The sequence below is a fragment of the Paralichthys olivaceus genome, chromosome 1, assembly GCF_024713975.1.
Source record: "Paralichthys olivaceus isolate ysfri-2021 chromosome 1, ASM2471397v2, whole genome shotgun sequence".
In the NCBI taxonomy this organism is placed as follows: domain Eukaryota; kingdom Metazoa; phylum Chordata; class Actinopteri; order Pleuronectiformes; family Paralichthyidae; genus Paralichthys; species Paralichthys olivaceus.
This window is the reverse complement of record NC_091093.1, coordinates 20,495,077-20,520,000: the sequence shown is the minus strand read 5'-3', so window position 1 is coordinate 20,520,000 and position 24,924 is coordinate 20,495,077. Positions and strand designations below refer to the sequence as shown.

General features: G+C 41.5%; 1 protein-coding gene and 1 long non-coding RNA gene across 3 annotated transcripts; one reads left to right on the top strand and one right to left on the bottom strand.

Moving 5' to 3' along the window:
- Nucleotides 1-1,569: 1,569 nt before the first annotated feature.
- On the top strand, nucleotides 1,570-21,141 carry LOC109625188 (uncharacterized). Of its 2 annotated transcripts, none has more exons than XR_011241028.1 (3): nucleotides 1,570-1,635; nucleotides 15,065-15,184; nucleotides 21,003-21,141. It is a non-coding gene; the product is annotated as an uncharacterized lncRNA (long non-coding RNA). The 2 variants fall into 2 exon arrangements; XR_011241030.1 differs by lacking the exon at nucleotides 1,570-1,635 and adding an exon at nucleotides 13,402-13,532.
- On the bottom strand, nucleotides 8,871-23,563 carry slc17a6b (solute carrier family 17 member 6b). The gene is made up of 12 exons (XM_020080319.2): nucleotides 22,814-23,563; nucleotides 21,028-21,283; nucleotides 19,978-20,096; nucleotides 18,006-18,120; nucleotides 16,833-16,920; nucleotides 16,627-16,713; nucleotides 16,040-16,182; nucleotides 15,319-15,468; nucleotides 14,042-14,174; nucleotides 13,592-13,702; nucleotides 12,909-13,036; nucleotides 8,871-12,350 (listed from the first exon to the last, which is right to left on the bottom strand). The coding sequence occupies exons 1-12, from the start codon at nucleotides 22,885-22,887 to the stop codon at nucleotides 12,009-12,011; spliced, it is 1,746 nt and encodes a 581-aa protein (XP_019935878.2). The 5' UTR covers nucleotides 22,888-23,563; the 3' UTR covers nucleotides 8,871-12,008.
- Between the last annotated feature and the right edge of the window lie 1,361 nt (nucleotides 23,564-24,924).

Sequence of the window (24,924 nt, the reverse complement as noted above, 5' to 3'; positions counted from 1 at the left end):
CATGTATCCAAAGAAAGAGCCAGTCTCTAAATGTGCAGGTTTTTCCTAATGCTACATACAGAAAACTGGGTTCTATGGTCACCCGACAAAAAGGTTGGTGCACGTTCACAACCTCCCGTAAGACGTGGACAGGGCTCAGCTCTGTGGGGGCAGCCGCCTCGCTGCCACTCTTCTCTCCGTCACTGTGACTCCAATCACTGGGATTTTAACAAGATTACTTGGAGCGAGTGGAAGCAATAGAGTACCAGTGTAACGTAATTATGAAGTGATGGAGTTCGTATCGCTGCCGAGTCGCTTGACCCCGTCAACACGTGATGGATCTCACACACACCCACTCCCCCGTCATGATGAACAAAGATGTATCAGCACAAATATGAGTTTAATCAAGGGTTCATGTTTTCATCTTCTGCAAAAAACACATGGGTGAGTTTTGTGTCTTTATCTTATTTGTGCAATATAGTTATCTGGAGTATGATTAGAGCAGTGGTTTTAGTTGGGAGAAAAGAAATATGAATGTACTTCAGTGTGTAGAAAAGACCTGAGCCTTGACTCCACACACAAAACAAACACACATGCACACACACACTCATTCTTTCAGCCTCAGACTCATGGTCCTAGAGTCTCTCCTGACAACCACATTTCTCTCTTTTTTGCCACTTCTACACAAGTATCCCTGTCTCCATAGCAACTCATCTCAGTTTTAGAAATGTGAACAAAAGACACATGGAAAAAAAGAACGTACACAAATAATACATGTAGACAGCACATTGATCAATAGACCATGCACACAACTACACAAGGTCACACACTGTAGATACACACAGAAATACAGAAGAACACAAGTACCACTGCCTCAACTATGAACCTTTATTGTTGACGAAGGTTCATAAAAAGCAGGAATAATGTTCTGGATTTTGATTTAAAGCTGCTCATAAATCTAACATTTTCTCCGTTCACAGCAACAGGAAAATGTCCACAAAGCAGGAAGAAGGAAATGACGTATAAAATTGCACTCGTTATCTTTCCATCTTCATCTTCTGTGTGTATGACTTCTCTCTCTTTCATCTGCAGATATTTGTATTATCTTAGTTCTTTCCGTTTCACATCTGTCACATGTTAAAAGCGTCATCAACATCCTCTCTCGCTAGCAGTGAAATTTGACGAAAGACATTTTCCTGATGTAGTCTCACATGGTCTCACTCAGAGATTCTCTGGTTATTTCATTGGGGCTCTGGAAGAAAAAGTCAGGACAATGTCCAGAGCAATTGTCTTGGACATTTGTGTTCTGTATGAAAAATATCATGAAAATGTCCTCATTGTGTCTGAGAGTAGCTTCATTCACTTTTACAGTCACTTGTTTCTTTTCTGTGATCAACTAAAACCTCACGTGTGCTCGAACATTGTGAACAAACTCATCTCTCCCAACAGAATCTATCCTGCTGCAGCAGAACCAGAGCTATTTTCAGTTAAAACCTGTCCTTCTTCATCCACAGGGGTTAATGCCTACATTACCCATAAGGCAACTCGGCCATTTTGTGCTCAGATTCAGGTGTGCTGGGGTTTGCTATGCTAGGAGCTGCTGGTGATTAGCCTTTAGCAGCTAGCCTCTGGTGGAGAGGAGTCAGCAGAGCTCAGGTGAGATCACTTCAGTCGTTCTAACTCCACGTGTTGTATTATCTGGTAACTTGTGGTTGACTCATCACTTGAAGCTTTTTATCAGGATTCTGATCAAACTTATTTTCCACATGTTCAGTAGCTCAACACATGTAAACAGTTTCTGATTTAGGCCTAATCCACCATGATGTTACTGCAGCAAGTACAGAAGTAACCGTGCGGAAAGTTTTCAAAGTGAGAACTGCTTTCAGTGCTGTTTCAGTGTGAAGACGATTTGAGGCAAGAGGTTGCTTGTTTGTTAGTTAGTGTGTGTGTTTGTGTGTGTCTGTGTGTGTGTGTGTGTCTGTGTGTGTCTGTGTGTGTGTGTCTGTCTGTCTGTGTGTGTCTGTCTGTGTGTGTTTGTATGTGTCTGTGTGTGTCTGTGTGTGTTTGTGTGTGTTTGTCTGTGTGTGTCTGTGTGTGTATGTGTGTGTATATACTTACATCTTTGTGACCACCATTTTGAGCACAGACTCTACAGAGTGTTTATGGACAGTCATCCTGTTTAACAGGGGTTTGATGGGTAAGACAAGAAAATGACATGATTGAGCCCTATAAGTCTTTATCATACATAGTGACTGATAAGACAAATGACTGATATACAGCAAGTAAGGCAGTGAATGGGAATAATGACACAGTGAATGACAATAACTGATGACACACAGTGGATACTGACAAGTGATTACTAGTGTAGGTAAAAAGTTCATTTGATAACGGTTTAAGTCAAAGCATGAACTGGAGAAAAAGATTTTGTTAAGCCTGTCCACAATGAATGGAAGTCAGTGCAAGTACTAATAAGGATAGCTGCACAAAAGTCTGTGTGTGTGTGTGTGTGTGTGTGTGTGTGTGTGTGTGTGTGTGTGGGTTGGGTGTGGGTGCAGGTGCAGGTGCATTAGGGCAGAGCAGGGTGTGATAAACCTTCAAGTCGAGGAGCAGACTCTCGGTCTGAGCAGACGGCAGAGAGACTGACAGATGGACAGAGCGGCAGAGGGGATGAACAGAAATCTTCGCCCTCTGTGGAGCAGTGGATTGACAGGTTTACTGTGTATTCACATTTCCTGTGTATCAGTGGCCAGGGCCGTGTGAAGGGAACACCATTAGAATCGGCTGGTTTGTTTGGTCCGGAGCGTAAGTGCAGAGTGAAGTCTGAAAAGAAGTGTTTGATACATCGATCGTGGCAGATCACTGTCTGCAGAGTCAAAGCCAAATCTGCTGAAGTTTGAGTTACAGTCTCCTGCCTCTCTCTCTCTCTGTGCATGTGTGTGTGTGTGTGTGTGTGTGTATATAATCGTACGTGCTGGAGAAAAAAAACTTTTCAGAGATGGACAGTGTCCGACTGGTGTGTGACTCATCCGATATATCATTCAGTTGTGGCGTCTCTGCAGTGTCTGAGTCACCATGCAGCAGTGACAGAGCGAGGAGGAGCACAGGGGAGGGAGAGGCAGCAGATAACAAAGGAGGCTGATATGATGAAAGAAAGATCATGACATGATCTTATCCTTTTCATCTGTATCCTCTCCACAGCCTTCACTTTGCTTTCTTTAGTCTGACAGAAAGATAATCCAGCTGTATTATTGATGTTGTGTCAATCTAGAGCCCAGGAGGTCCAGAATATGATGTTTAAAACAAAATGTCAGGCTTAAATGATGCAGAATACTTGTGTCTTACAGTCAATAATATACTGTTGAGGTTTCTGTGGCATGTTTTATTTGATATATTACAGAATAATCTTGATTATGTAGAGAAAATGAGACAAATGAATTGTGCGGGACACAAACATTTCTATGGGGACTTTAATACATAAATGCAGAAAAAACAAGTTTGCAAGTTAATTTTTTTATGTGTTTTTCTTGAGCTGACAACTATTTACAAGTTTATATGATTTAAATGAGCACATTTTTCCAGTAATCTCCACTCAAACCTATAACAACCCATCATAACACTAAAATATATGACCAGTCATTGTACCAGTAATGATATAAAACCACGGGGGGTTGTACTGTTGCTCTCTGTTGTCATGTGAAACGTCAAGCCGACCATTTTTCCATTGTCTTTCCAAAGCAAAAGTCATTTGTTGTTTGTTTAGTGTCTGGCCCTTTTCTCCCACACACTCGTCCCGAGGTGTCTGCCCTTCCCGGCTCGCCACTTAAAGGCACACACATCAATATTTTATCACTGCAACGACACAATACAAAATCCATTAGATGAATGCAAATGATGCTGTTAAGTTCTCATTAAAAATGGCTGCAGGAAGTCAATGACAACGAGTGAAATTAAGGACTGTTGGGATTTCTTTTTCCAAGTGTATATTATTGGTTACTGCTGCTGATGGGAAGTAATTGCCTGCAATTGCAAAGCAATTTTTAACTCTAATGGGTAAATTGCAAAGGCGCCTGGTGTAGAGACATTCAAACCAGCAATTACAGCAAATGGTTTAACATGAGATGATAAAAGGCCTGATTTTAAGATTAGAATTGTGTTTTTATCAGGTTTGTTGTTATCTAACGCGGCTGTAGTGTGTTAATTCATCACAGTCGGCTCTTGTGTGTGTCTCTGTAAAAGCAGAACAAAGGGGCAGACGGAGATAGTGTCGTTCTTGAATTATCACTCCACTCTTAGACCTCTCTATCAGATGTGTCACATCACTGTGACTAATGAAATCACATGGACAAGTATTGGCCACAGCATGAAATCAATAAAGCTCCAAAGGAAGTGTGTGTACGATTGTGTAGTTTACCTCTGTAGATGTTGAAAAGCAACAATTAAAAATCGGGCTCATATTATAACACAACGCTGACTGCATCAAGTTATTATAACCCCCCCGCCCTCCAGTTCCATTAGACATGCCCTCCCCCCATATCTCACTTTTTAATGAGATTTGGAGTGTGTGTGTCACCCCACTGTGAAGCCATCAGGCAGGAGGACAAAAGGAGGCTCAGGTTTTGGGAAACACCCCCCCACCTCCTCCTAACAAGACACACACACACACACACACACACACACACACACACACACACACACAAACACACACACACACATGCACATCTATTGCAAGCCCCCATCTGGTGATAGAGCATTAAGAGGCATCGCTGAATAAAGAGCTACTGGCACACAAGCATGCATGTCCATATGCACGCACGCACGCACGCACGCACGCACACACACACGTACACACACACTTCAGGTTAGGTCCTTTAGCATCCCTCTCTCTCTCTCCATGTTTTAATTCTCTATTCAGCATCATTTTGTACTACAAACAGTTTTCTATCCTCATCAGCACAGAAGAGAATAATGAAGCAACAGTTTTTGTTTGTGTTAGAGCCTAAATTGAACCAGGAAATTATCATAGTAAAAAAAGCATCATTAGATCAGAATTTCAACCGTTCATATGAAATCCCGACATGCACCAAAACAAACTTCTCACCAGTTGTTCCTCCATGAATGCATGGTTTACTCTGAATAATGCAGGAATCTGTGACAGAACCCGCTGCATCGTGGTAGTTTATTTTAAGATGAGTGTGACTTTGTAATTCATCCTCCTTGAATGAGAACTATTTTTGAAATGTCTTTTTCAGTCCATTGCTTTTGGAATAATTCATTCTGAAACATCTCGGGCATTGAGGGGAAAAAAAGAGAAGACATGATAAAGTAAGAACATTGTGTCTCTCACTGAATGTTCAGACATGTATTATGTATGAACATAACCTTGGATCATACAGTTTCTATATTTTGTTTGTGTGCGTGTGAGTGGATATCAATTAAGACCTGATAAAGGAAAGTTCCTGACTTCCTAATTTTAGAGTGCCTCACCCCAGAGGCTCCCCCTTGACGAGCCTATGACGCACTTCCTGACGAGGTGGTGGTTGCGTATGAGGGGTGGAGGGAAGGTGAAGGGAGGGGTGGTGGTGGTGGATGAGGAGGTGTGGGGTGTGGGCAGCTAAATATATACCAGCTGTGCTGAAAGTGCTAAAGGCTGGCATGTGCGACCAATCATGCTTCCTGATGCATGCAGGAGAAGGGCGCTGCTTCTGCTCTTCGAGCCAATCAGCACTGATCCAGACTGTGTTATGGGAGGGGGGGGTGTTACCCAGCATTCGTGTAGAAGTGCGCCATATAGAACATAGGGTGTTGTTTTAACATTTCGAGAACCATAACGGCTATCTGTGTTTCACATATCTGTGTGCAGCTCAGTGAACACGCCCGTTGTCGTGTTGCGCAGTGATCCTTCACTGAGCACCATGGACAGCTCACGTGTGCATGTATGTGACTCCAGAAGAAGCTGCACAAAGTAATCCTCAAACAACGCTGCTTCTCTGCTGGCTATTAAAGAGAAATCCAGGAAGTTTTAAATTATATGAGTTTTGAAAAGTGGGAGGTTAATGCAGCCTAAAAGCTTTTTTTTTGCACACAATAATTCATTAAAACCCAAAGTAATATTCATGTATCTCAGCCACAAATCAATATCCTATCTAACATCATAGTTTCATCATCCTGCGACCAGCTCAGAGGTTCCCGGAGGCACATTGTGCAAATCAGGAGCTTATTTATGAGCCACATAGGATCTCAGGGGCCCGAGCACAACATGAGCGCAGCCCCCGAGTCATTAAAGAGTGATTTTGGCATCTACTTCCACTCCCCTCACACTCCCCCCCTCAGCTCCCAGGAGGCCAGAGCAGCACCTGCCCCCCACCCACACGTGAACAGCCATTTAAGATGCTGAACATATGCGCACGCATTCTCTCAATTTAGCATCCATGCTGTCAGACACACACGCCCACATGCTGTATTTATATATGTGATGCAAATGAAAACATTAAAGGTCGGGGAGAAGTTTGAAAAAGCTGCCTGATGACGTCTGTCAGTAAACAGACGTGCATCAGAACATGATTGTTTTTTCCTTTTCGGTGGAGAGAAGCTGAGGTAAATTTGGTATAATTGGTGGATTGATGGTCACAAAGGGTTATGGGTCACCTCCCTCACTTGAACCAACATAGGATGACGGTTCTGGCTCGTTGGCTGTGTGAAAATATTATTCAGGGGCGGCTGGTGACACGTTTATTGAGCCTGTCAAATTAACTAAAGCAACGAGCCGGGGTTAGACAAGTGTCGCCAATAACACACACACACACACACACACACACACACACACACACACACACACACACACACACACACGCACACACACACTCATCCATGCAGACGGACAGAAGACAGGATACACACAGCATTTTTTTTTCCTGATGCAGACGTTGCATCAGTCAAACACTGATCTCTGTGTCACCTTGGGCTTTTTAGAGCTCCTTCAGTGATGTTTGACGTCAGTGATGCAAGGAGAGAGGACACAGTTGGGACTTAACTACACAAACATTGCTCCCAAAACTGACTTTAAAAAGAGACGTCAAGGTTCAAATAGAAGAAAGAGAAGAGACGTCTATTGTATGTGTTAATATTAATTTTATGTTCATTTCTGATATGTAACATTTTGTGACATTAGTGGGTTAGCACATGTCAATAGTTATGAGGTTTAATACCATCATTGTGAAGGTTAAGATCAGGGTAAGGGGCGGGGCGGAGTGGAGTGTCCTCACAACCATGGAAGTTGTGAGGACACTCCATGAACATGAAGTTTCCAAATCACTCTGTGATGAACTGACCCCTAAATATTATACAGTAAAGACTCATTTATTCACAATATTCAATTCTAGACTAAACATCAGAGTTTAGAATTATTATTTTTGTTATTGTAGTTATTAAATGTATTTATTTGGAAGAGGCTCGTGATTCAAATATATATGTAGCTAAAGCATGTTTTGTCCGGGAACTGTTTGGTCGTATCTCCTCCGGTGATCGTCTTTGAGAATTGTGGGTCTGAGCTTTGTTGGTGGAGGTAGGGGTCGGCTCTTACAATCGAAGTAACACCTCCAAATAGCTGGGTAAGTGCTCCTCCTCCCTCTCATCTCCATTAAGAGGTTAGAACACTCAATAGGTCCAACCAGACTGACCTCATTGATTTTACCGACAGGGAAGAAGGGCAGCCATTAACTGTACACGTTCTGTGGTGTAGGTGGAGCAGCTGAAGCTCATTCTGTTGTAAACCCTGCTGTAATGATCCTACACACTGTAGGTTGGACATATTCATGACGTGTGACAGTATATGATAAAGAAAACAATCACGTGAAGCAACAGAGATCTAAGAATGTGTTTTGCAAAATCAAGTCTCATATGTTACTTATTAAATCATGTTTACCACAAAGTGCAGGGTAACATTATTTTTCCAAACCCTTAAGGCTCATATATGCTCAACGTTAGATATGAATGTGGAAACAGATGGAGCTGTCTCATATTATCTGTGTTTGTTTGTGTCTTCTGAAAGCTAAAGGCCTGTTTATGCTGCCTTTTATGTACAAAAAGAGATTTCGAACAATATAACCAACACTCATCATACACCTCCATACATCTTTAACGTTGGTTTGGTTACCAAGCAATACGTCCACTAGAGGGCAGCACAGAGGTGAGAGTTCCTGACAGCAGCAAAAAAGTCAGTAAAAATGATATAGTTTATTTTTTAATTATTTTTGAAAAGGGAATGTTTTCTCTATGCTCAGATGAAATAACATCAGATACTCTCAAAGTGTCTCCTCAAAAAGTTCCTTTATCTTTAAATTTCTTTCTCAGGTCATAAGAGTGTCCTACTGGAATTATTGGCTACACTGCCCTCCCATGATTCCCGGTGGTACTGCTCCATTTTGTCCGTTTCATCTGAATCTGAGCTTATATGAAAATATGAATGCACGTCAGTTTCTGAACATGTATCAAACTTTTACATATACAGAAGAAATGGAGCAGTGCCACCAGAAATAGTGGGGGAGCAGTGTAGTTAATAGTTCAAGCGAGATGATTGTATGACACGAGAAAGAAATTTCAACAATGTTTGAAAATTTTTGAGGAGAGTCTTTGCAAGTTGGTAGCTGTTTTAGCCTCTATCTTAAAGAGTACATGATTATTACCATCCACATGTAGTTTCCTGAAACTTTTGCCTCTGCACTGCCCTCTAGTGGATATCTTGTTCAACAACCATGCTATGTAAATGACGATACATGTGAAGTGTTTGGGCAGTGACGGTTTTGTACATTAAAGCAGCATAAATGTGCCTTAACACAGAAGCCTGCAAGAGCAACAATGCATAGATGCCGCTATACAAACACTCAGGACACAGATTTTGTTTTTTTGTTTTTTATCAAAAATGGATATAGAGTATTTCATTTTGACATCAACAAACCTCTCAATTTACACAGCAACAGAAGCCATAGAATCACACTGGAACTTCAGAGGCACAAAAACAGGAAACTCTTAAACTACTTCAGGTTGCACATTTGTCATTTTTGAAAATGAAGAATCGTTTGGTTCGTTTTCATCCTCAATGTCAATGAATATAGTGACAATGAAATCAGGGCTGTACAGGAGGGAACAAAGGGGGATGGGGCTCCAGCCACTGAATGGATTAATCAAAGTAAAACCTGAGGAGAGAGAGATAGAGAAAGAGAGAGAGAGAGAGAGAGAAACAACAGCACATGTGGATCACACAAAAACAGAAAAATGAAGAGGTCGAGCGTCGGTCTCTCAGACGGAGCTCGTTTTATCATTCTCATCTGGTGAGCAGCCCTGTCACAAACTCTCTTCACCCTCTCGTGGTCGAAGAGGTTTGACTTGGGCTCTATTACTATATTTTCATACATACAGTATATTTACTTAGTTTTTTTATCACAAGTGTTCGTTTTCTACATTTGTTATCACAAAAAACACGACTGTTAAACAAATGCATAAAAAACAGTTACATGACTGCTCATGACCAGAACTGTTACTATGAATTTATTGCTTTGTACACTGAGTTGTGTTTGGTGCCAACTGCACACCAGGGGTTCACATTTTAAAACCTCGCTGCTGATGGTCTGTACTCCCTTAGAAATGTTTTGATGTCCAGCTAAAACCCAGCTCTGCTCTTCACCTTTGGTTAATTGTGCAAAGAAATTGAAGCATCAGTAACAGTTTCTGAGACACAGACAAAGAATTTGAAAGAAAAGGGAAACAAAAAGGACGGACAACAAATTTCACGTTGTTCCATGCATAAATACACATCCACACACATCTATATTGTGAAGTGCTGAATTGAGGTCTCCACAGACAAGTGACAGTTTAAACTAAGATGGCCCCTTCAGACCGGGTCAGTCAGTGTAAGTGCAGAATGAGGGCGGAGCCTGATCCAGAGGACATGGAGCGTTCACTTGTTCTTATTCTGGAGCCAATGATAAACTCTTTTCATTACCAGAGGTAATGAAAGGTCATTACATTATACACTAGTTAATTAAATGTTTCATATCACTACCATTCTCTGACCTTTGTCCAAATTGCACATATATGTGATTGCCTCTCCTACAGTATACTATATATTTCTGTAAATAGAAATCTCTTGTTTTGTTGAATTTGATGTAAAGTATAGATAAATGAAAACACTTAAATACTTTGTTTGGGATTGTCCAATTTAACTGGAGCTTTAAAGGCCCTGAAAACATATTTTCTCAATCAACAGTGGGATCTTCCTGGAATTCTGCTTAACAACCACTCAAGTGGGAAAAATGTTTGATTCATTATTATGGCCTTCTCACTTGTCTGTAGTGGGCGGAGCTCAGGTGGAAACAGATGAGTATATATTTCTGTGCTGACTTTAGCATTTTAATAAGAATCTGATGATTGTCAATGTTTTTTTTTTTTGTTTCTGTCGATCAAACAAAGTCTGGATGAAACAATCTGATGCCGAATTTGACTCTGGGGCTTTCAGTGAGGACATCTAGGCCAAGGCTCTGTCTTCCACTCCCTGTACACTGTTTACAATCCGACTGGTTTCTTTGAACCAATATTTTTCTTACTTTTTTGTAGGTGTTTTAGCGTCAAACAACATTTTAGCATATTGATTAAAAAGCCCATAGCCGATGCATTTGGGTCAATGTGTTCCACCTCGTTTTCTCTGTACACGGACTGTTTACCTGCAGGCAACCAAAGCCTGATTTGTCAGAATGTTTCCGCCCCAAAGTCTTGCCCCACTCCCACAGTTGCTGCTTATTTTCATACAGACTCTGTTTAAAGAGATTACTGATGAAACAGATTTTCCGTTTTATCATAAATATTGATGTTATTGAGAAACACTTTGTTTTCAGGGGCTTGATGTAAATATCTCTTTTAATTTTTCCCTTTCATTAAACATAAGATATTCTGTTTTAATATATGAAGACTCTCATACTGATTTTGGCTAGTCTGTACTTTACCAGAGTCTTTGCATTGCACCAACTCTTCATATGGTCATTTCTGACCATAAATCTCTTAATGTCTAAGTTTCATCTATAAATGTTTATGCATCTGTACTCTGCGTACTGCTAGTTATGTCTGAAATATATGATTTATTTAGAACTATGTTTCCACAATGCATTGGTACAGCTATAGCCTGTGAGAGTAATGTGGATCACGATAAAGAGAATGGCTTTACTCCTGCACTACACTGCTGAGATGTGACAGGTCGCAAATGGTGAAACCAAAAAAAACAAAGCTCAAACAGCAGAATTACATAAATGGATCACATGTAGCAAACAAAGACGCTTTGACCTTTGTATGCAAGTGTAACCAAACGGTCACCACGAATCATCACGCCACACGTCAAATCTTTACAGCAGCTCACTTACATGTCAAGGACTTAGAGTTACACACACACAGAAGCTGTGGAGGAGGAAATAAAAAAATTATGTTGTGCATTAAAAAAGTCACACTACTCTGAGTGCGTTCAGGAGACACACTGTACAATCTATACCAACAGAGAGTCTAGTTTCTGTTTACATTGCTGTGCAGTGATATATCTATACACTGTAATGGCTGGCTTGTAGAACATTGTACTGTAACAGGTAATTTGATAATTGAGGGGTAGTTTCTGATGGGCAGCTTCTACCTAACCCTACAGGCTTCAGTGTGGTCAGGAAGCCTCCACTAATAGGATGGAAATGTTCACGTTTACATACAGTTGCACTCCAAATGAATATATTTATCATCAATATGCATAATAATACATTTACACACTGCCAATTTGATATGTGTTACACCTCTATTAATCAAATATCTTTATAGTTTCTATGTGCTTTAGTTATCTTTACATTAAGTTCATCATTTTTTAGATTTATTTATTTAGAATTTGTGCAAACCATAGCCTACAATGATGGATTTTAGTTTTTCTTGTTTCTTGATATTTTTATGACTAAGCTGACGCACACTCAGGAAAATAAGTCTACTATTGTGTCGGTGAATGTGTGTTTGGTCTAAGAGTATCCCTCATCCTGCCTGTATCCGTAGCCCCCTCCCTGTGCTTCCTCTTGGACGTACTCCTCCGTCTTCTCCCAGCCGGCGGCCCAGCCTCCGTTCACCTGCGTGGTCGCACCGTACGTCTTAGCCTGAGCTCCGAAAGCCCCGTAGCTCTGAGTGATGTCGCCCGTTTCCTCTGCCAGCTCGTCCTCATCGATGAAGCCACACTTCTCCTCACTGGTCAGCTCGGGGTCTGCCCACGGTTGTTTTTCTCCCGAAGCAAAGATCCCGTAGAAGATAACGCCCCCATAATGCACCATGGAGGCGATCAGGAACACGTACTGCCATTCTTCTCGAGTCTAAAGAGGAAAGAAACAAAATGCCTTTTTCTTACAGTCAACAAAACCCATGAAAAGTAATCCTAATAATGCGTCTAAGAACAGTCCTAAACAAATTCCTCTTTTCAATGTCCACATTTTTAAAAATGTAAATAGTGTTTATTTGTTGGAGTGGTGCAGCCTCCAAAATTGCCATCCAGTTTTCATCACCATCATCATTTCCATTACCAAACCTAATTTATCACCAAGGAGTTTTCACTGCTGAAAACTTGTTTATTTGTCAGCAAGATGAAGTAGAAACTACTGAGGATGTTTTCACAAAACTTGGTGGAAGTTAGATTTTGGCAGGAATCAGGGGCAGATATTATTATTATTACTATTATTAGTAGTAGTAGTAGAAGTATTAGTAGTATCTGGTTACAGTTCAATATATTATAGAAAGTTATAAATCCTATAGTAAATCTTTTCTTTATACTGCAAAAAAAGTGCTTTTAATAAAAATGATGGCTATTTATTTCGATCTAATTTAAGACTAAGAGAGATCTTTATATTTACAATGTTTGTGAATAGAGCCCTTACCTTGTTCTTTGTCATAGCACCAACAATCAGTGGACACACCATCCCAGAAAGGGTTCCCACACCGTTAGAAATGCCCATTAGGATACTGGCATAACGTGGAGCAATATCCAGGTGATTGACGTTAAAACCTAAAAGAGTAAAAAGAAATGTAATATTTAAACATTGAAAACTCAACCAGCTTTATTTGTCAGTGTGACCTGTTGTATTAAGTAATGAAAGCAACAGATTCAGGACACAGTTGTAGATAAAAGCAGCACAGACTATGACCATGGCGGAGCAGCAATAGGCAGCAGCTCGCCACACATACTCCTCCCCCACTGACTGGCTGAATGAATAAGTGTCCTCGGCGAACTGCTGGCTGACTGGCAAATCCCGCGGGACAGCTAGCACTGAATTATTTAACACTCCAGGAGAAAGCTCAAGAACAACAGGAAGAAACTGATTTTACTCTCTGTCACAGACCTCTGCATCTGCTGTCAAAACACTCCAGATTGTTTGAATGAGCATCTGAAGAAAACTGCAAGAAAACTATGACGATGTTTACTAATAGGTTCATATCTTCAATCTGATTGCTACAGACGTCACACTCGTTTGGATCAAGCTCAGTGCTGGTGTTACCTCAATGTAAGTATCATTGTAGTATTATTCTGGATGAGCTCAAAGTGTGTTTTAATTATACCAACCTGATATAGCAAATCCACTGAATCCCACTGCCAGCACCAGGAAGGAGATGGCCACCCCTTTGCTGTGGGAATATCCCACAACTAGCAGCAATGTGGCCTCCATGCCAAATCCTAACAGAGGGAGACAGCAGGTCACACACACACAGAGACGCACACAGACACACACAAAGCCCACGGGCTGTTGGTCATTGCTGTGCCAATTGAATTAACCATCATACACGGTCTGCACTCAATTACATAAGTGATAGATATAAAATCAATGCAGAGTCCCTATCAGCTGTTCCACTTGTGTGCCAGAGCTGAACAGATAGATTTAAACAAAAACACACACAAAAATCTGGCAGCAAAGAAAAAAGGCCAGTATGGATCCGACACCATGAAAATAACACCCTGTAGCAGCAGAGCGAAGGTGTGGAAAACGATAACTCATTCTCAGTTCAGACTTCTCACCTCCACAGTTCATGATTTTCCTGACGGTGGTGGTTGTCAGGATGTTCTTGCTGCGCAGGTAGTCAGCCAGCTGGCCGCCGATGGGCACAATGATGGTCATCACCAAATGGGGAAGGGCAGACAACATGCCAACCTACAAGCACATACAGAAAATCTATTATCAGGAATAGCACAAACTTTATTTTAGACTATAGTTGTTTCCCGTTTCATATTATTATTATGGCTTAAGGCTTATTTAAAGATTCAGTGTGTAAGATTTAGGTAAGAGGGATCTATTGGCACAAATTGAATATAAAATAATCCTCATGATGTTTTCACTAGTGTGTTTCATCAAAATTGTCTGAATTGTTGTTTTCTTTACCCTTTATATTTAAATAGTTCATATTTACATCCTCTCTATGGAGGCTGCCATGTTTTTACAGTCCACCAGACTGGACAAACTAAACACCTTTTGAGTGTTTATGACAACAGAAGGCTATCACAGGTTCTCTGTCATGTTTGAGGGTGAGGTGAGAGGTTTTCAGCTGAAACATGCAATTTCACCACTAGATTTCACTACATTCTACACACTGTACCTTTAAACTCAACATTATATGTGTATAATGAAAAGGAAGAAGGCCTTCATTTGGTCCATATTTGTTCTGAAAGCTTACAGATTTGTACGAAATAGACCAAATGGAGCAGTACTCCTGGAAATCGTAGGGGGCAGTGTCGCTAATAGTTCAAGACACAAGGAAGAAATTTCAACAATGGCAGAGCTTTTGTAGAGACTTTTTGTGAGTTGGTAAGACAACACAGGCATCTATACGACATTATTTCGGGCAAGGCTTTTATCACAACCTCCCCTACCATCAGCATTTTGTCCTTGTCAGAAACTTTTGACTCTGTGCTGCCCCCTGAAGGATGAGTTCCTTACAACCGAGGGGCTAAGAGAGCAACAATACATTGTTTTATAATGGATGCATCTCTTTGTGTACATAAAAGCAGTGTAAATGAGTCTTTGATCTTTCTAACATGTTGCAGGAAACACGACCTGTTAAAAACAACCTTCCATGTCCTGGATGAACTGATTCCGATTCGTTATGTAACATATCAGCTGATGAGAAGAACCTCAGGCCACCGGTTGCACTGACATTGATTTTGGTAAGTGTCACACACTCAGCTCTAAAACACTAGTGTATTGCTTTTGTCTGCACCATTTGAATCTATAATTTTTCGATCACACAGTTCAGGCTCCATGATCGTCACTTGTCCACTGACTTGTGACACATTCTCACCTTGCTTATCTCGAAGCCAAACACTTCCTCAAAATATGCAGGTTGGCTGATCAGCAGCAGGTAAAAGGTCCAGCTCCTGCAGAAGTTGGCCACAATGATTGCATAGACAGGCATTGAGGTGAAGAACTTCCTCCAGGGGGTCTTGAATTTCTGGAACAAACAAAGGATTTTATTCGACAAATATTTGTATTATTATTACCTGTGTCTAAAAAAGACAGAAGGTAAATGACTGATGGAAGTGAGACTTGGTTTTGTGTTGTTGCTTCTAGTTTCCTTTACAAGAGACAGGATCTTTCCAAAGTCCTGAGCTGTGTCCCTATTGAGGAGTTGGGATAGGTTGGGTCCTATCCCAGGATTCATTGTGCTTTGGTGACAAACTGTTTTTCAAAGAGACATTGGTGGTGGCAAGTGACTAGATGTGCAATGCTTACACTTTAAATGTATGAGGCTTCAACTCAACAGTTTACGGTACACACGTCAAAAAACCAAGGGGCATTAAAACTAGTTGTCTCCAACTGCAGCTCTGTCTTTAGGTGACAGGGTGGAACAAGCTGGTGATGTAATCATGGAAATCCTCACATTTTATTTCGCCCTTCGCAGTCTGCACGGCCCACGAAAGCTGCTTCCTTCATAGGCCGTATAAAACACCTCCTCCGAAGGAAGCGGCCTCTGAATTGGGATACAGCTCAGATGTGCTCTAGTGTGGAAGGTATGCCCTTACCTCTGCAGGACCCGCGAGCTTGGCACTTTCTCCAATGCTCTCCTCAATGTAGCAGCGTTCCTCATCAGTGATAGTGGGATGTTCAGCAGGGCTTTCATAAGACACAAGGATCCAGAACATGTACCAGAAGATGCCAAAGCATCCTGCATATCACAGACAGAATACAGGTCAGAATGAAGACAATTATACAGGAGAGGTTTTACAGCTACTTTTGACCTCATCAATAAGAACACATGCACGCACATAGCATTTGTTAGCTTGATCTTTCCAAAGGGCCTGAGAGAATAAAAGCCAGACAGGGAAGCTAACTTTCAGCCCACAGAGAAAGATTGGTGGTTATTTATTGACACACCTAAACATTGGGAGGGGGGTAGATCAATACACGGTCTGCCTGAATAAATCCATTTGACTTTCACTGGACTCTCACTGTCAAACTCTCGAGTTTTCAGCCGAGCTTGAAAACACTTAACTGAATATTCATCAACATACAGTGAGATCCAAGAGACCACTTTTGGACCCCAGGATATACAGTATATATATTACACACACACACATATCACATGCAAACCCTTATCAATCAATCTTACCATAGACATAGAACACTGAGGACCAGCCAGAATACTGAACCAGGATGCCGGCTAGAGGCATCGCTATCACAGCTCCAGCATAAGAGCCTGAGACATGAGACAAGGGAATCAAAGCTTGAGAGCTCAAACGTTTTAACAGATAAAGTAACATTCAAAACATCAATTCAGACATTTCTAAATACAAACAGCAAAAACTGCGTATTTACCACAGAATGATAATGTAGCCAGACGACTCCTCTCCAGGGGAGGAGCCCACTTACTCCAGATGCCATGACAGGCTGGGTAGGTCACTCCCTAAACACATGAACAACAGTCAAGGTCAATGCATGGTGGAGAAACACGTAAAAAGATTAGCAGGAGAACACCGTGTTCTTTGGCCTGCTACTTTGAACACTTCCTAATACGAATGGTTTGTCAGTTTGAGTGGATTATGCTCTGTGTTCAAATTGACCACAGCAGTGTGTTAAAAGTAATTTGTAGGTTTATACATGGAATAAACAAGGCCACATGTATTCCCATTGTTGATTGGATTGTCCCAGTAAATAACGGTCTAAAAAAACCTGTAATAACTAACAATATTAACATTTTCACCCCCGTAATTAACATGAACAAATTGCACGGCTCCGTGAGCAAAGACGAGCTGACGAGCTGTTCATGGAGCGAAGCAGCTCTGCAGCCATTAAATGTTCATCAGTCACTAATTTGGACAAATGGTGCCGATTTAAAATCTGCATTGACTTTATCAGAGAGCACCAGTCTGTGAGAGATGAAATATTAGATTATTCCACACAGTAATTATTATAATTTATCCTTCTTTTAAGTTATAGGTTATATTATTTATGTAGGGCATAAAATATCCTCCGAACAATGCCCACCAACAACCTTTGTTTCTTATCTTCATACATTTTAAGATTGTGATATCAGCACTGGTGCAGATTCCATCAACATGTCAGGACTTGTTAAACAGCAGAGAGACATCTGGGTGTCATGTTCCACTACAAAGCCTGAGGATTGCTGTGCTGTAGCACATCAGCATTTTCCTTTTCATCCATCTGAGCTCCTGGATACGCAGTCGTGTGTCCAGGATACACATTGAGAGCGTAAAGATTGAGCTGGACACTCCCACAAACACATAGTGGACTGAATCAATACAGCAGCTCTCATATTTCCTCTGGCTGAACATCCTGTGTTACAGTCTTCCCTTTGTTTTCTTGCGGAGTGAAATCTGCAGGAAGTCCCTTTTAGTGTATTCTCTCAAGCTGTTCATAGCCACAATAACAGAATCTCACATCAGAAACATGGAGCCCCTTTGATCTGTTGATGGTTCGTGGTTCTTATAAAACAGAATAAAGATTCAAAGATGTCAAACAATCCCTTACCTCCACCAGCCCTTGTAATATCCTGACAAAAATGACACAGCCGTAATGGACTCGGGCGGCCGAGGGAATGAACATGTTGAGGGTCGCGGTTAGAACGATGGCCGCACCAAATACCCTGAAAATGACAAGATACATTTTGAATATAACATTTTATATTTAGCAGCTTCATTGTTCATACATTGGTGGTAAATAAAAGTGCACCTTATCAAATTAGATGTCTCTTACGCTATCTCTTGTTTTTACTATTAATTATCCCCAGCAGATATAATTAGCTCTTGGTGCAAGTCAATTTCAATGCATAGATATTATGTAGGTATTTCTACACTGTGATTTTATTCATCCTTCATCTTTATATTGAACTCCTTTTGGAAAATTCGGCAAATGAATCAGATTTCAAACCTCTCACGGAGTATTGACGCAGATAGTGTGCCCCACGCTCTGATCCGATTGGCTCTGCATCATAAGCGCTCTTCAGAAGTCACAAAAAAATAAAAGCTTAAGCAGAAACACCTCGACAATGCTAATTTCGTCGCCTAGCAACTGTTTTGGTTTTCTGACGTAGGTTATAAATTCATGAAAACATGGCGTTGACAAGATGTCTTTCTACGGTGACTTTATTTATTTATTGAGTTTCTTAATTAAGCTAAATAAGGATCCACAAGGTTGTTGTTAAAAATCTCACATTATGATCTCATCTAAAAACCAGATGAGAATTGTCTTCATATTATTAAAAGGTATAGATAATAAAATGAATATTTATTTTCTTATATATAATGAAGGGGGTGGGGGGGCACCAAGGGGGGCAGTCGCTGAGCTGCTTCTTATTTCTGTCACGTCTCTGCCGCCCCTGCACGTGGGGGGCGAACCCTAATCCGGTTGAGGAGACTGTTCGGCACGAGACCAATTGATTCATTACAAGCTCGTGTCACTCAGCGGCACGAGGAGCAGCCCAGGACAATATTAAGAATAATTTTAATAATTATAGTATACTATGTGTATACTGGCCTCTATATCACTGTCTGCTGTGGCTGCACGTTTAAATAAAAAATACATATGATTGGTTAATATTAGATGTTTGTTTTAAATTCTTAAACCTTGTTTTTTTGTAGCGTGATCGAGCCTCAGGCCTCCACTCTTGAGAAATTAGCAGAATCACATTTGTCTTTATAGATGATTTTGTTACCAGTAACGACGAAAGTAAAATAAAGATAAAGTCGTGTTAATATAATAGCCCGTTACTGTCTGTGTAATATAGGCCTAACGTAATGATAATGACTTTGTGTGTTGGCAATGCAAGTGTGGATAAAAGCCTTTGGCGACAGATCAGGGTCTGATGGTCTCCAGGCCCTGAGAGAGCGACAGATTAGGCCTGGATCCCCCCAGGGAGCTCATTAACAGGTGGCAACAAGCCCTGACACCGAGAGCCGCAGAGCAGCCCGGTGTCTGCAGCCCGGTGCCTGCAACTCCCGGTTTCTGCAGCCCGGTGTCTGCATCTCCCAATGTCTGCAGCCCGGTGTCTGCATCTCCTGGTGTCTGCAGCCTGGTGTCTTCAGCCCGGTGTCTGCATCTCCCGATGTCTGCAACTCCCGGTGTCTGCATCTCCCGATGTCTGCAGCCCGGTGTCTGCTCCCTGCAGCTCTGCATCACTTCAGAGCAGCTGACTGTGGAGCCTCATGCACTGCTCTTCCCATTCATAATCCACTCAATGAATCATCAGTTATTTTAGGTCTTGTCTTTTCTATATTTAATATTTTTGTGTCAGCTCAATAATTCCGGACCACGTGTATTCATTTTCGTTCCCTTTCTATTTTATCTATTGGGAAATAACGAAATAACTCGTGGTATAATGTTGGTGACAGAGAAAGGAATGAAGTGTTCAGTGAATTGGTTTAACAGGCCTGAAACCCTCTGACTCCTCCTCTGGAGGAAATGAACGGGGCTGTGCGGTGTGTTTGTGTCTCTGCTGACTCACCTGTTAGCCGCCAGCCTGGAGGAGATGTATCCTCCCGGGATTTGTGTCACGATGTAGCCCCAGAAAAAAGATCCGTGTATCATCCCCACAGTCTCTGGGTCCCAGTTGAACTTGGCTTTCTGGTGGATGATATGGGGGGGGGGGGGGGGGGGGAGAAATCAACATTACACTGGCGATGGGTGCATGTATTTATTATTCTGTCATTTGAGGAAATAAACGAAAAGAGGGATTTATCTGAAGGAAGGCCTGTGATCATTGTTACAGGCCTGCCACGGTTTATTTCGATCTATATTTGATCTGATCAATGGGATGATTCATGTGTCCCGATATTTCAAATATAAACCACTGAGATTCTGTGTGAGCTAAAGGTGCGTATTTATTGGTATAATATGAGGATTTATTTATAAAAACCAAAACATGAGATAAATATATACATTTATTTGACTGAAATACATGTATACACATATTCTATAATTGATTCACATGTTTATAGTTATTTTTAAACACGTGTGTGTGTGTGCACTCGTGTGTTCTCATGAAACTTTCACTAAACTGTATTTTATAATAATCTCGCTGTTCTTTGTGTTTCTACATGATTTTGGCCACACACACGTGATACAGTGATGTAATATTTTAATAATAACACAATCAAAGCTTAAAGAGCTCAAATAATAAGCTGACATTATAAAACAGGATCACATGGTGCAGTAACCACGTGGTAGTGTTTGAAAGATGTGGAGGCCTTTTTACACTGAAGCAATCTTACTAATATCCTCCTAAATATTATAGATCTCATAGATACATACTTTATTGATCCCACATTGGGACATTATTGATCACTCACATAATGATTATTGTGGGTGATTTAAAATGAAAGATGAATAATTTATGGTTTATTATGGCAGCAGGCCTTTTTAAATAAAAATCCCATTTCTTTTCCTGGTCTTGATAAAATCAGATTACAGTCTCTGTCTGGAGATGCACACTGTATTAATCGTATGATTTCGTTTGTTTTTGACGTATAGAAATCCCTGGCGCCGGTGGCCACACCTCTTTGATGATGATCTTGCCGTTCTGGTGGATGGTGCTGTTGTTGACCATGCCCACTATGGCCACGCCCAGGTTGCATCGGATGCCGAAGGAGATGCAGAAGCCGAGGCCGCTCATGATGGCGATGATGTAGCGCTGGGGCAGACCGAAGCACTTGCAGTCGCACAGCGGGGGCTTCCTCTGCGCGGCCTCCCGGGGCCGCCCGTCCTCCGTCAGCTCGATCACCTCCCCGGTCTTCTGCTTCCTCTCGATCACCCTGCGAGGACAAGGCACGTCCACTGAGTCCTCACATCAGGTGACACCACGTGAGAGGACGGTGCTCACTGAGTGAAGGTATCATCTCTACTATAATGGATTTATTTCTGCAGGAGGAGGCCCGTTTTTCATTTCCTCCATGTTTGAATACTTTATTATGGGCTGGAGGTTTGTTGTGTGTGTGTTTTACTCCAAGATGTTGCAGAATCACCACAATAATGCACAGCACGTGTGTGTGTGTTTGTGTGCCTGTGTGTGTGAGAGAGAGGCCTTTAGGGTTTTCAAGATGCTTACCATCACCATCTATGAGGTTCGAGCAGGAGAATTCAAACCAAACGAGCTTACATCTATTCCAATAAAACAACAGGATGAGGATCAGAACAAACAAAGAGCCTCTCCTGTATTAAAGCTGGAACCAGAGGAGCGTGTGACTGTACCGCATTGCAGCAGCAGCTCCCCTCACTTCTCACACTGATTAGCATTCACGGGGCCGAGCAGCAGCTCCAGCCTTCAGACACTGAGACTGCACGACCGTGGGCATTCCTCAAAATCCCTCCCCACCCACTCACCCACCTGCCCCTCACCCCATCTCCTCCCACCTCCTTCAGGAGAAAGTCACATGTATTCTCCACGCGTCCAAATGCGCATATAACGAAGAAAAATCCAAATCTTTAAATGCACTTGTCTGTAAAGGGATAGAAAATTGCAAATGGGTGAAAAATGCAAATAGATGCAGGAGCTGCTGTGAAATCAAAATCCCGATTTTTTTTTAGGTTTGAATATTAGTGTAGGATAACTTGCAATTTTCTGGAAATCTCCTGCAAATGTGGCCTGATCCTCTTTGAATCCAGATGTTCTGTATTTCTACTGGAATGTCCTCTTTCTGCCTGAACAATGAGATCAATTCACATCGCACTAACTCTAAATATAGCAGCGAGATCTTTTGTATTCATTCTGCTTCAGATGGAGAAACTACAGAGATTCTCACGAGAGAAAATACAGATGTTGGATGTTAATTTATAAAATGGGGAAAACAGGCTGTGAGTTTATTATCAGTATTATTCGTGCGTCACTGGGCTTTAGATAATAATATGAGAAGTGTTGTAAATTATGAATGAAGACCAAACAAATATATTAAATAAATCGTGCGCGGCCTTCACGTGTCTTAACCTCTGTTTATGAGATTCACGCGCAGGCCCTGCATCAGGATGGACTCATCATCATCATCATCATCCGGTGGCATCTCGGTTCATCCAAACCCACAGCCATCATCATCACACACACACACACACACACACACACACACACACACACACACACACACACACACACACCCCTGATTACATAATGTTCCTCTCCCTTCCAGAGGCGTGACCACAGACGTAAGTTGTAAAAAGTGTGAGGCCCGCAGACCCACACATCATGTCTCATGTGTAGTTCGAATCCCATTCATCAAATCAGGTAACTCACACGCGTCAAACAAGATGAAATGATTCATTATATTAAGCACAGATAAATGTCAGGTTCTTACTTGTACATTTGGCCCAGTGTCTTCCCCGCAAATTCCTTCACCCCCGCCACAGCTCTCATCTTCACTGACTCCATATCCAGATCGCGTGTGTGTGAGGCCTAAATCTTCTCTGTGCAGATTTTACTGCTCGGTCGTCATGTCACGGCGCAGGATGCAGCGGCGACACAAGGAAAACAACAACAGGCGAAGTTACGGTGGATGCGAGGAGGGCGACGATCCGACGAGTCGAGTTCTCACAAGAGCGAGGAAACAAATTAAAACATTCAGGCACACGAATCAAACGCACGCGATGGGTTCGCCTTCTCCACCCATCAGCTCATCCCCTGATGCCGGGGTACGGACAGCAGCAGCCGCGCACGGTGCCATCACCACGAAGACGCACGAGGAGTGGAGGTGGTGGCCATGCAGCGCCGTCGAAGGATGTGGATAAAAAGAAAAGAAAAGGAGGGAGAGAGAGGGAGAAGGTGGATGGACAGATTTAAAAAGAAAAGAGAGAAGTTTAGGAGGCGGCCGCGCGTGTTGGAAGCGGCTCGGTGCACTCAGAGAGGGAGTGAGGCTGGATCGTGTCTCCTGAGGTGCGCGCAGCTTCGTCTGACGTCGCGTTCAGCACCGAGGTCAGCGACGGCAGCTCCGCGTGCAGCAACATCTGGACAGATGCTCGACCGGCACGAGCGAAGGCCACATGTGTCACCTACACACAGGCTGCAACACCAGGCTGTTTATTCTGAGTGAATTCATAAAAAGTGTGTGTGTGTGTGTGTGTGTGTGTGTGTGTGTGTATGTGTGTGTGTGTGTGTGTGTGTGTGTGTGTGTGTGTGTGTGTGTTAGTCTCATCCTATCATTATCTCAATCATACAACTTTAAATAACACAACTAGATTTCGTTCATTTTTTATTCTGCGTATTTATGTTTAAAATGTATAAAAATCAAAAATCAAATCAAATCAAAGACAGTAACCTGATATATGAAAGCTGCAGATCTCTCGAGGGCGGTACCATGGAAACCAAATGAGCGGGAGAGGAACCCCCTCCCCACCCACTCACCCCACCCAACAGGCTCCTCTCCTCACATCCATCAATAATTTAAGCATCTCCACATATTTCCTTCCCCCCGACAACCACATCTTCACACAGAGGCATGACGGGATAATCAGGATTAAAAAATAATATATATATATATATCTATATATATATATATATATATAGTTTTTTTTTAAATAATTAAAGGATATATTATCTGGAGGCCTCATTTTTATTTTGCAATTTAGCCAAATAATAGAAATACAAATGCTGCCTACTAGTAATGCATATTAAAAAAGCAACAACAATGGTCATAACAATAACAAGAAATATTAATGTTAGTAATAGTAATACATAAAAACTGTGATCAAAGGATCAAAGAAAGGACTGATAAAAGCGAGCTGGGCCTTTCTTTTCATTTGTGGGTATTGGCTGCCACCTGGTGGCCATACACGACACTTTATCTTACTTGAATGCAGATATATAATGTTTTTTAAATTTATTTCTTATTATTTGATGATTGTGGGATTTTTTATGCTTAGCTCTTCTGTATTCATTATTTTCTTTGTCTTCACATGCATTATGCTGGATCTTGTTTTATAATGCAGTTATTTCTTAAAAGTTAAAAGTCGTCCAAAAACACAAAAGTTGTTACTTTACTGTGACCTTTGACCTTCACTGTACACTGAAGTGTGGGCAGAGCTGGACGCAAAGACAATTTTTTTTACATTCATCTGCTGAAGCAGCAAAGTCTCTCTATTCATTTGAGTTTGAGACGACAAATCATAAGATTTGAAAGTTTGGAAGTCCGTCGTCATCCAGCTCAATGTGGTTTTGGAAATTAGGTGAACTGACTTCTGGGTAAAGCAGGAGACATCTTGTCTTTGCCAGTAAAACTTATGAAACATAAATGTTCTAATATTCATTGATTCAGCTTTTCTCAACCTTTGTTTGGGAGGGAAATAAACAAATACTTTTAAGATTTAGCAGTATTGAACTTTGTAATGACAATAATAATAGTAAAGTATAAGTATTTTTCTTGATCTTACAACTGTTCTAGTTGCAGTTTGTGGTTTTGTGTTGTTGTGTGGA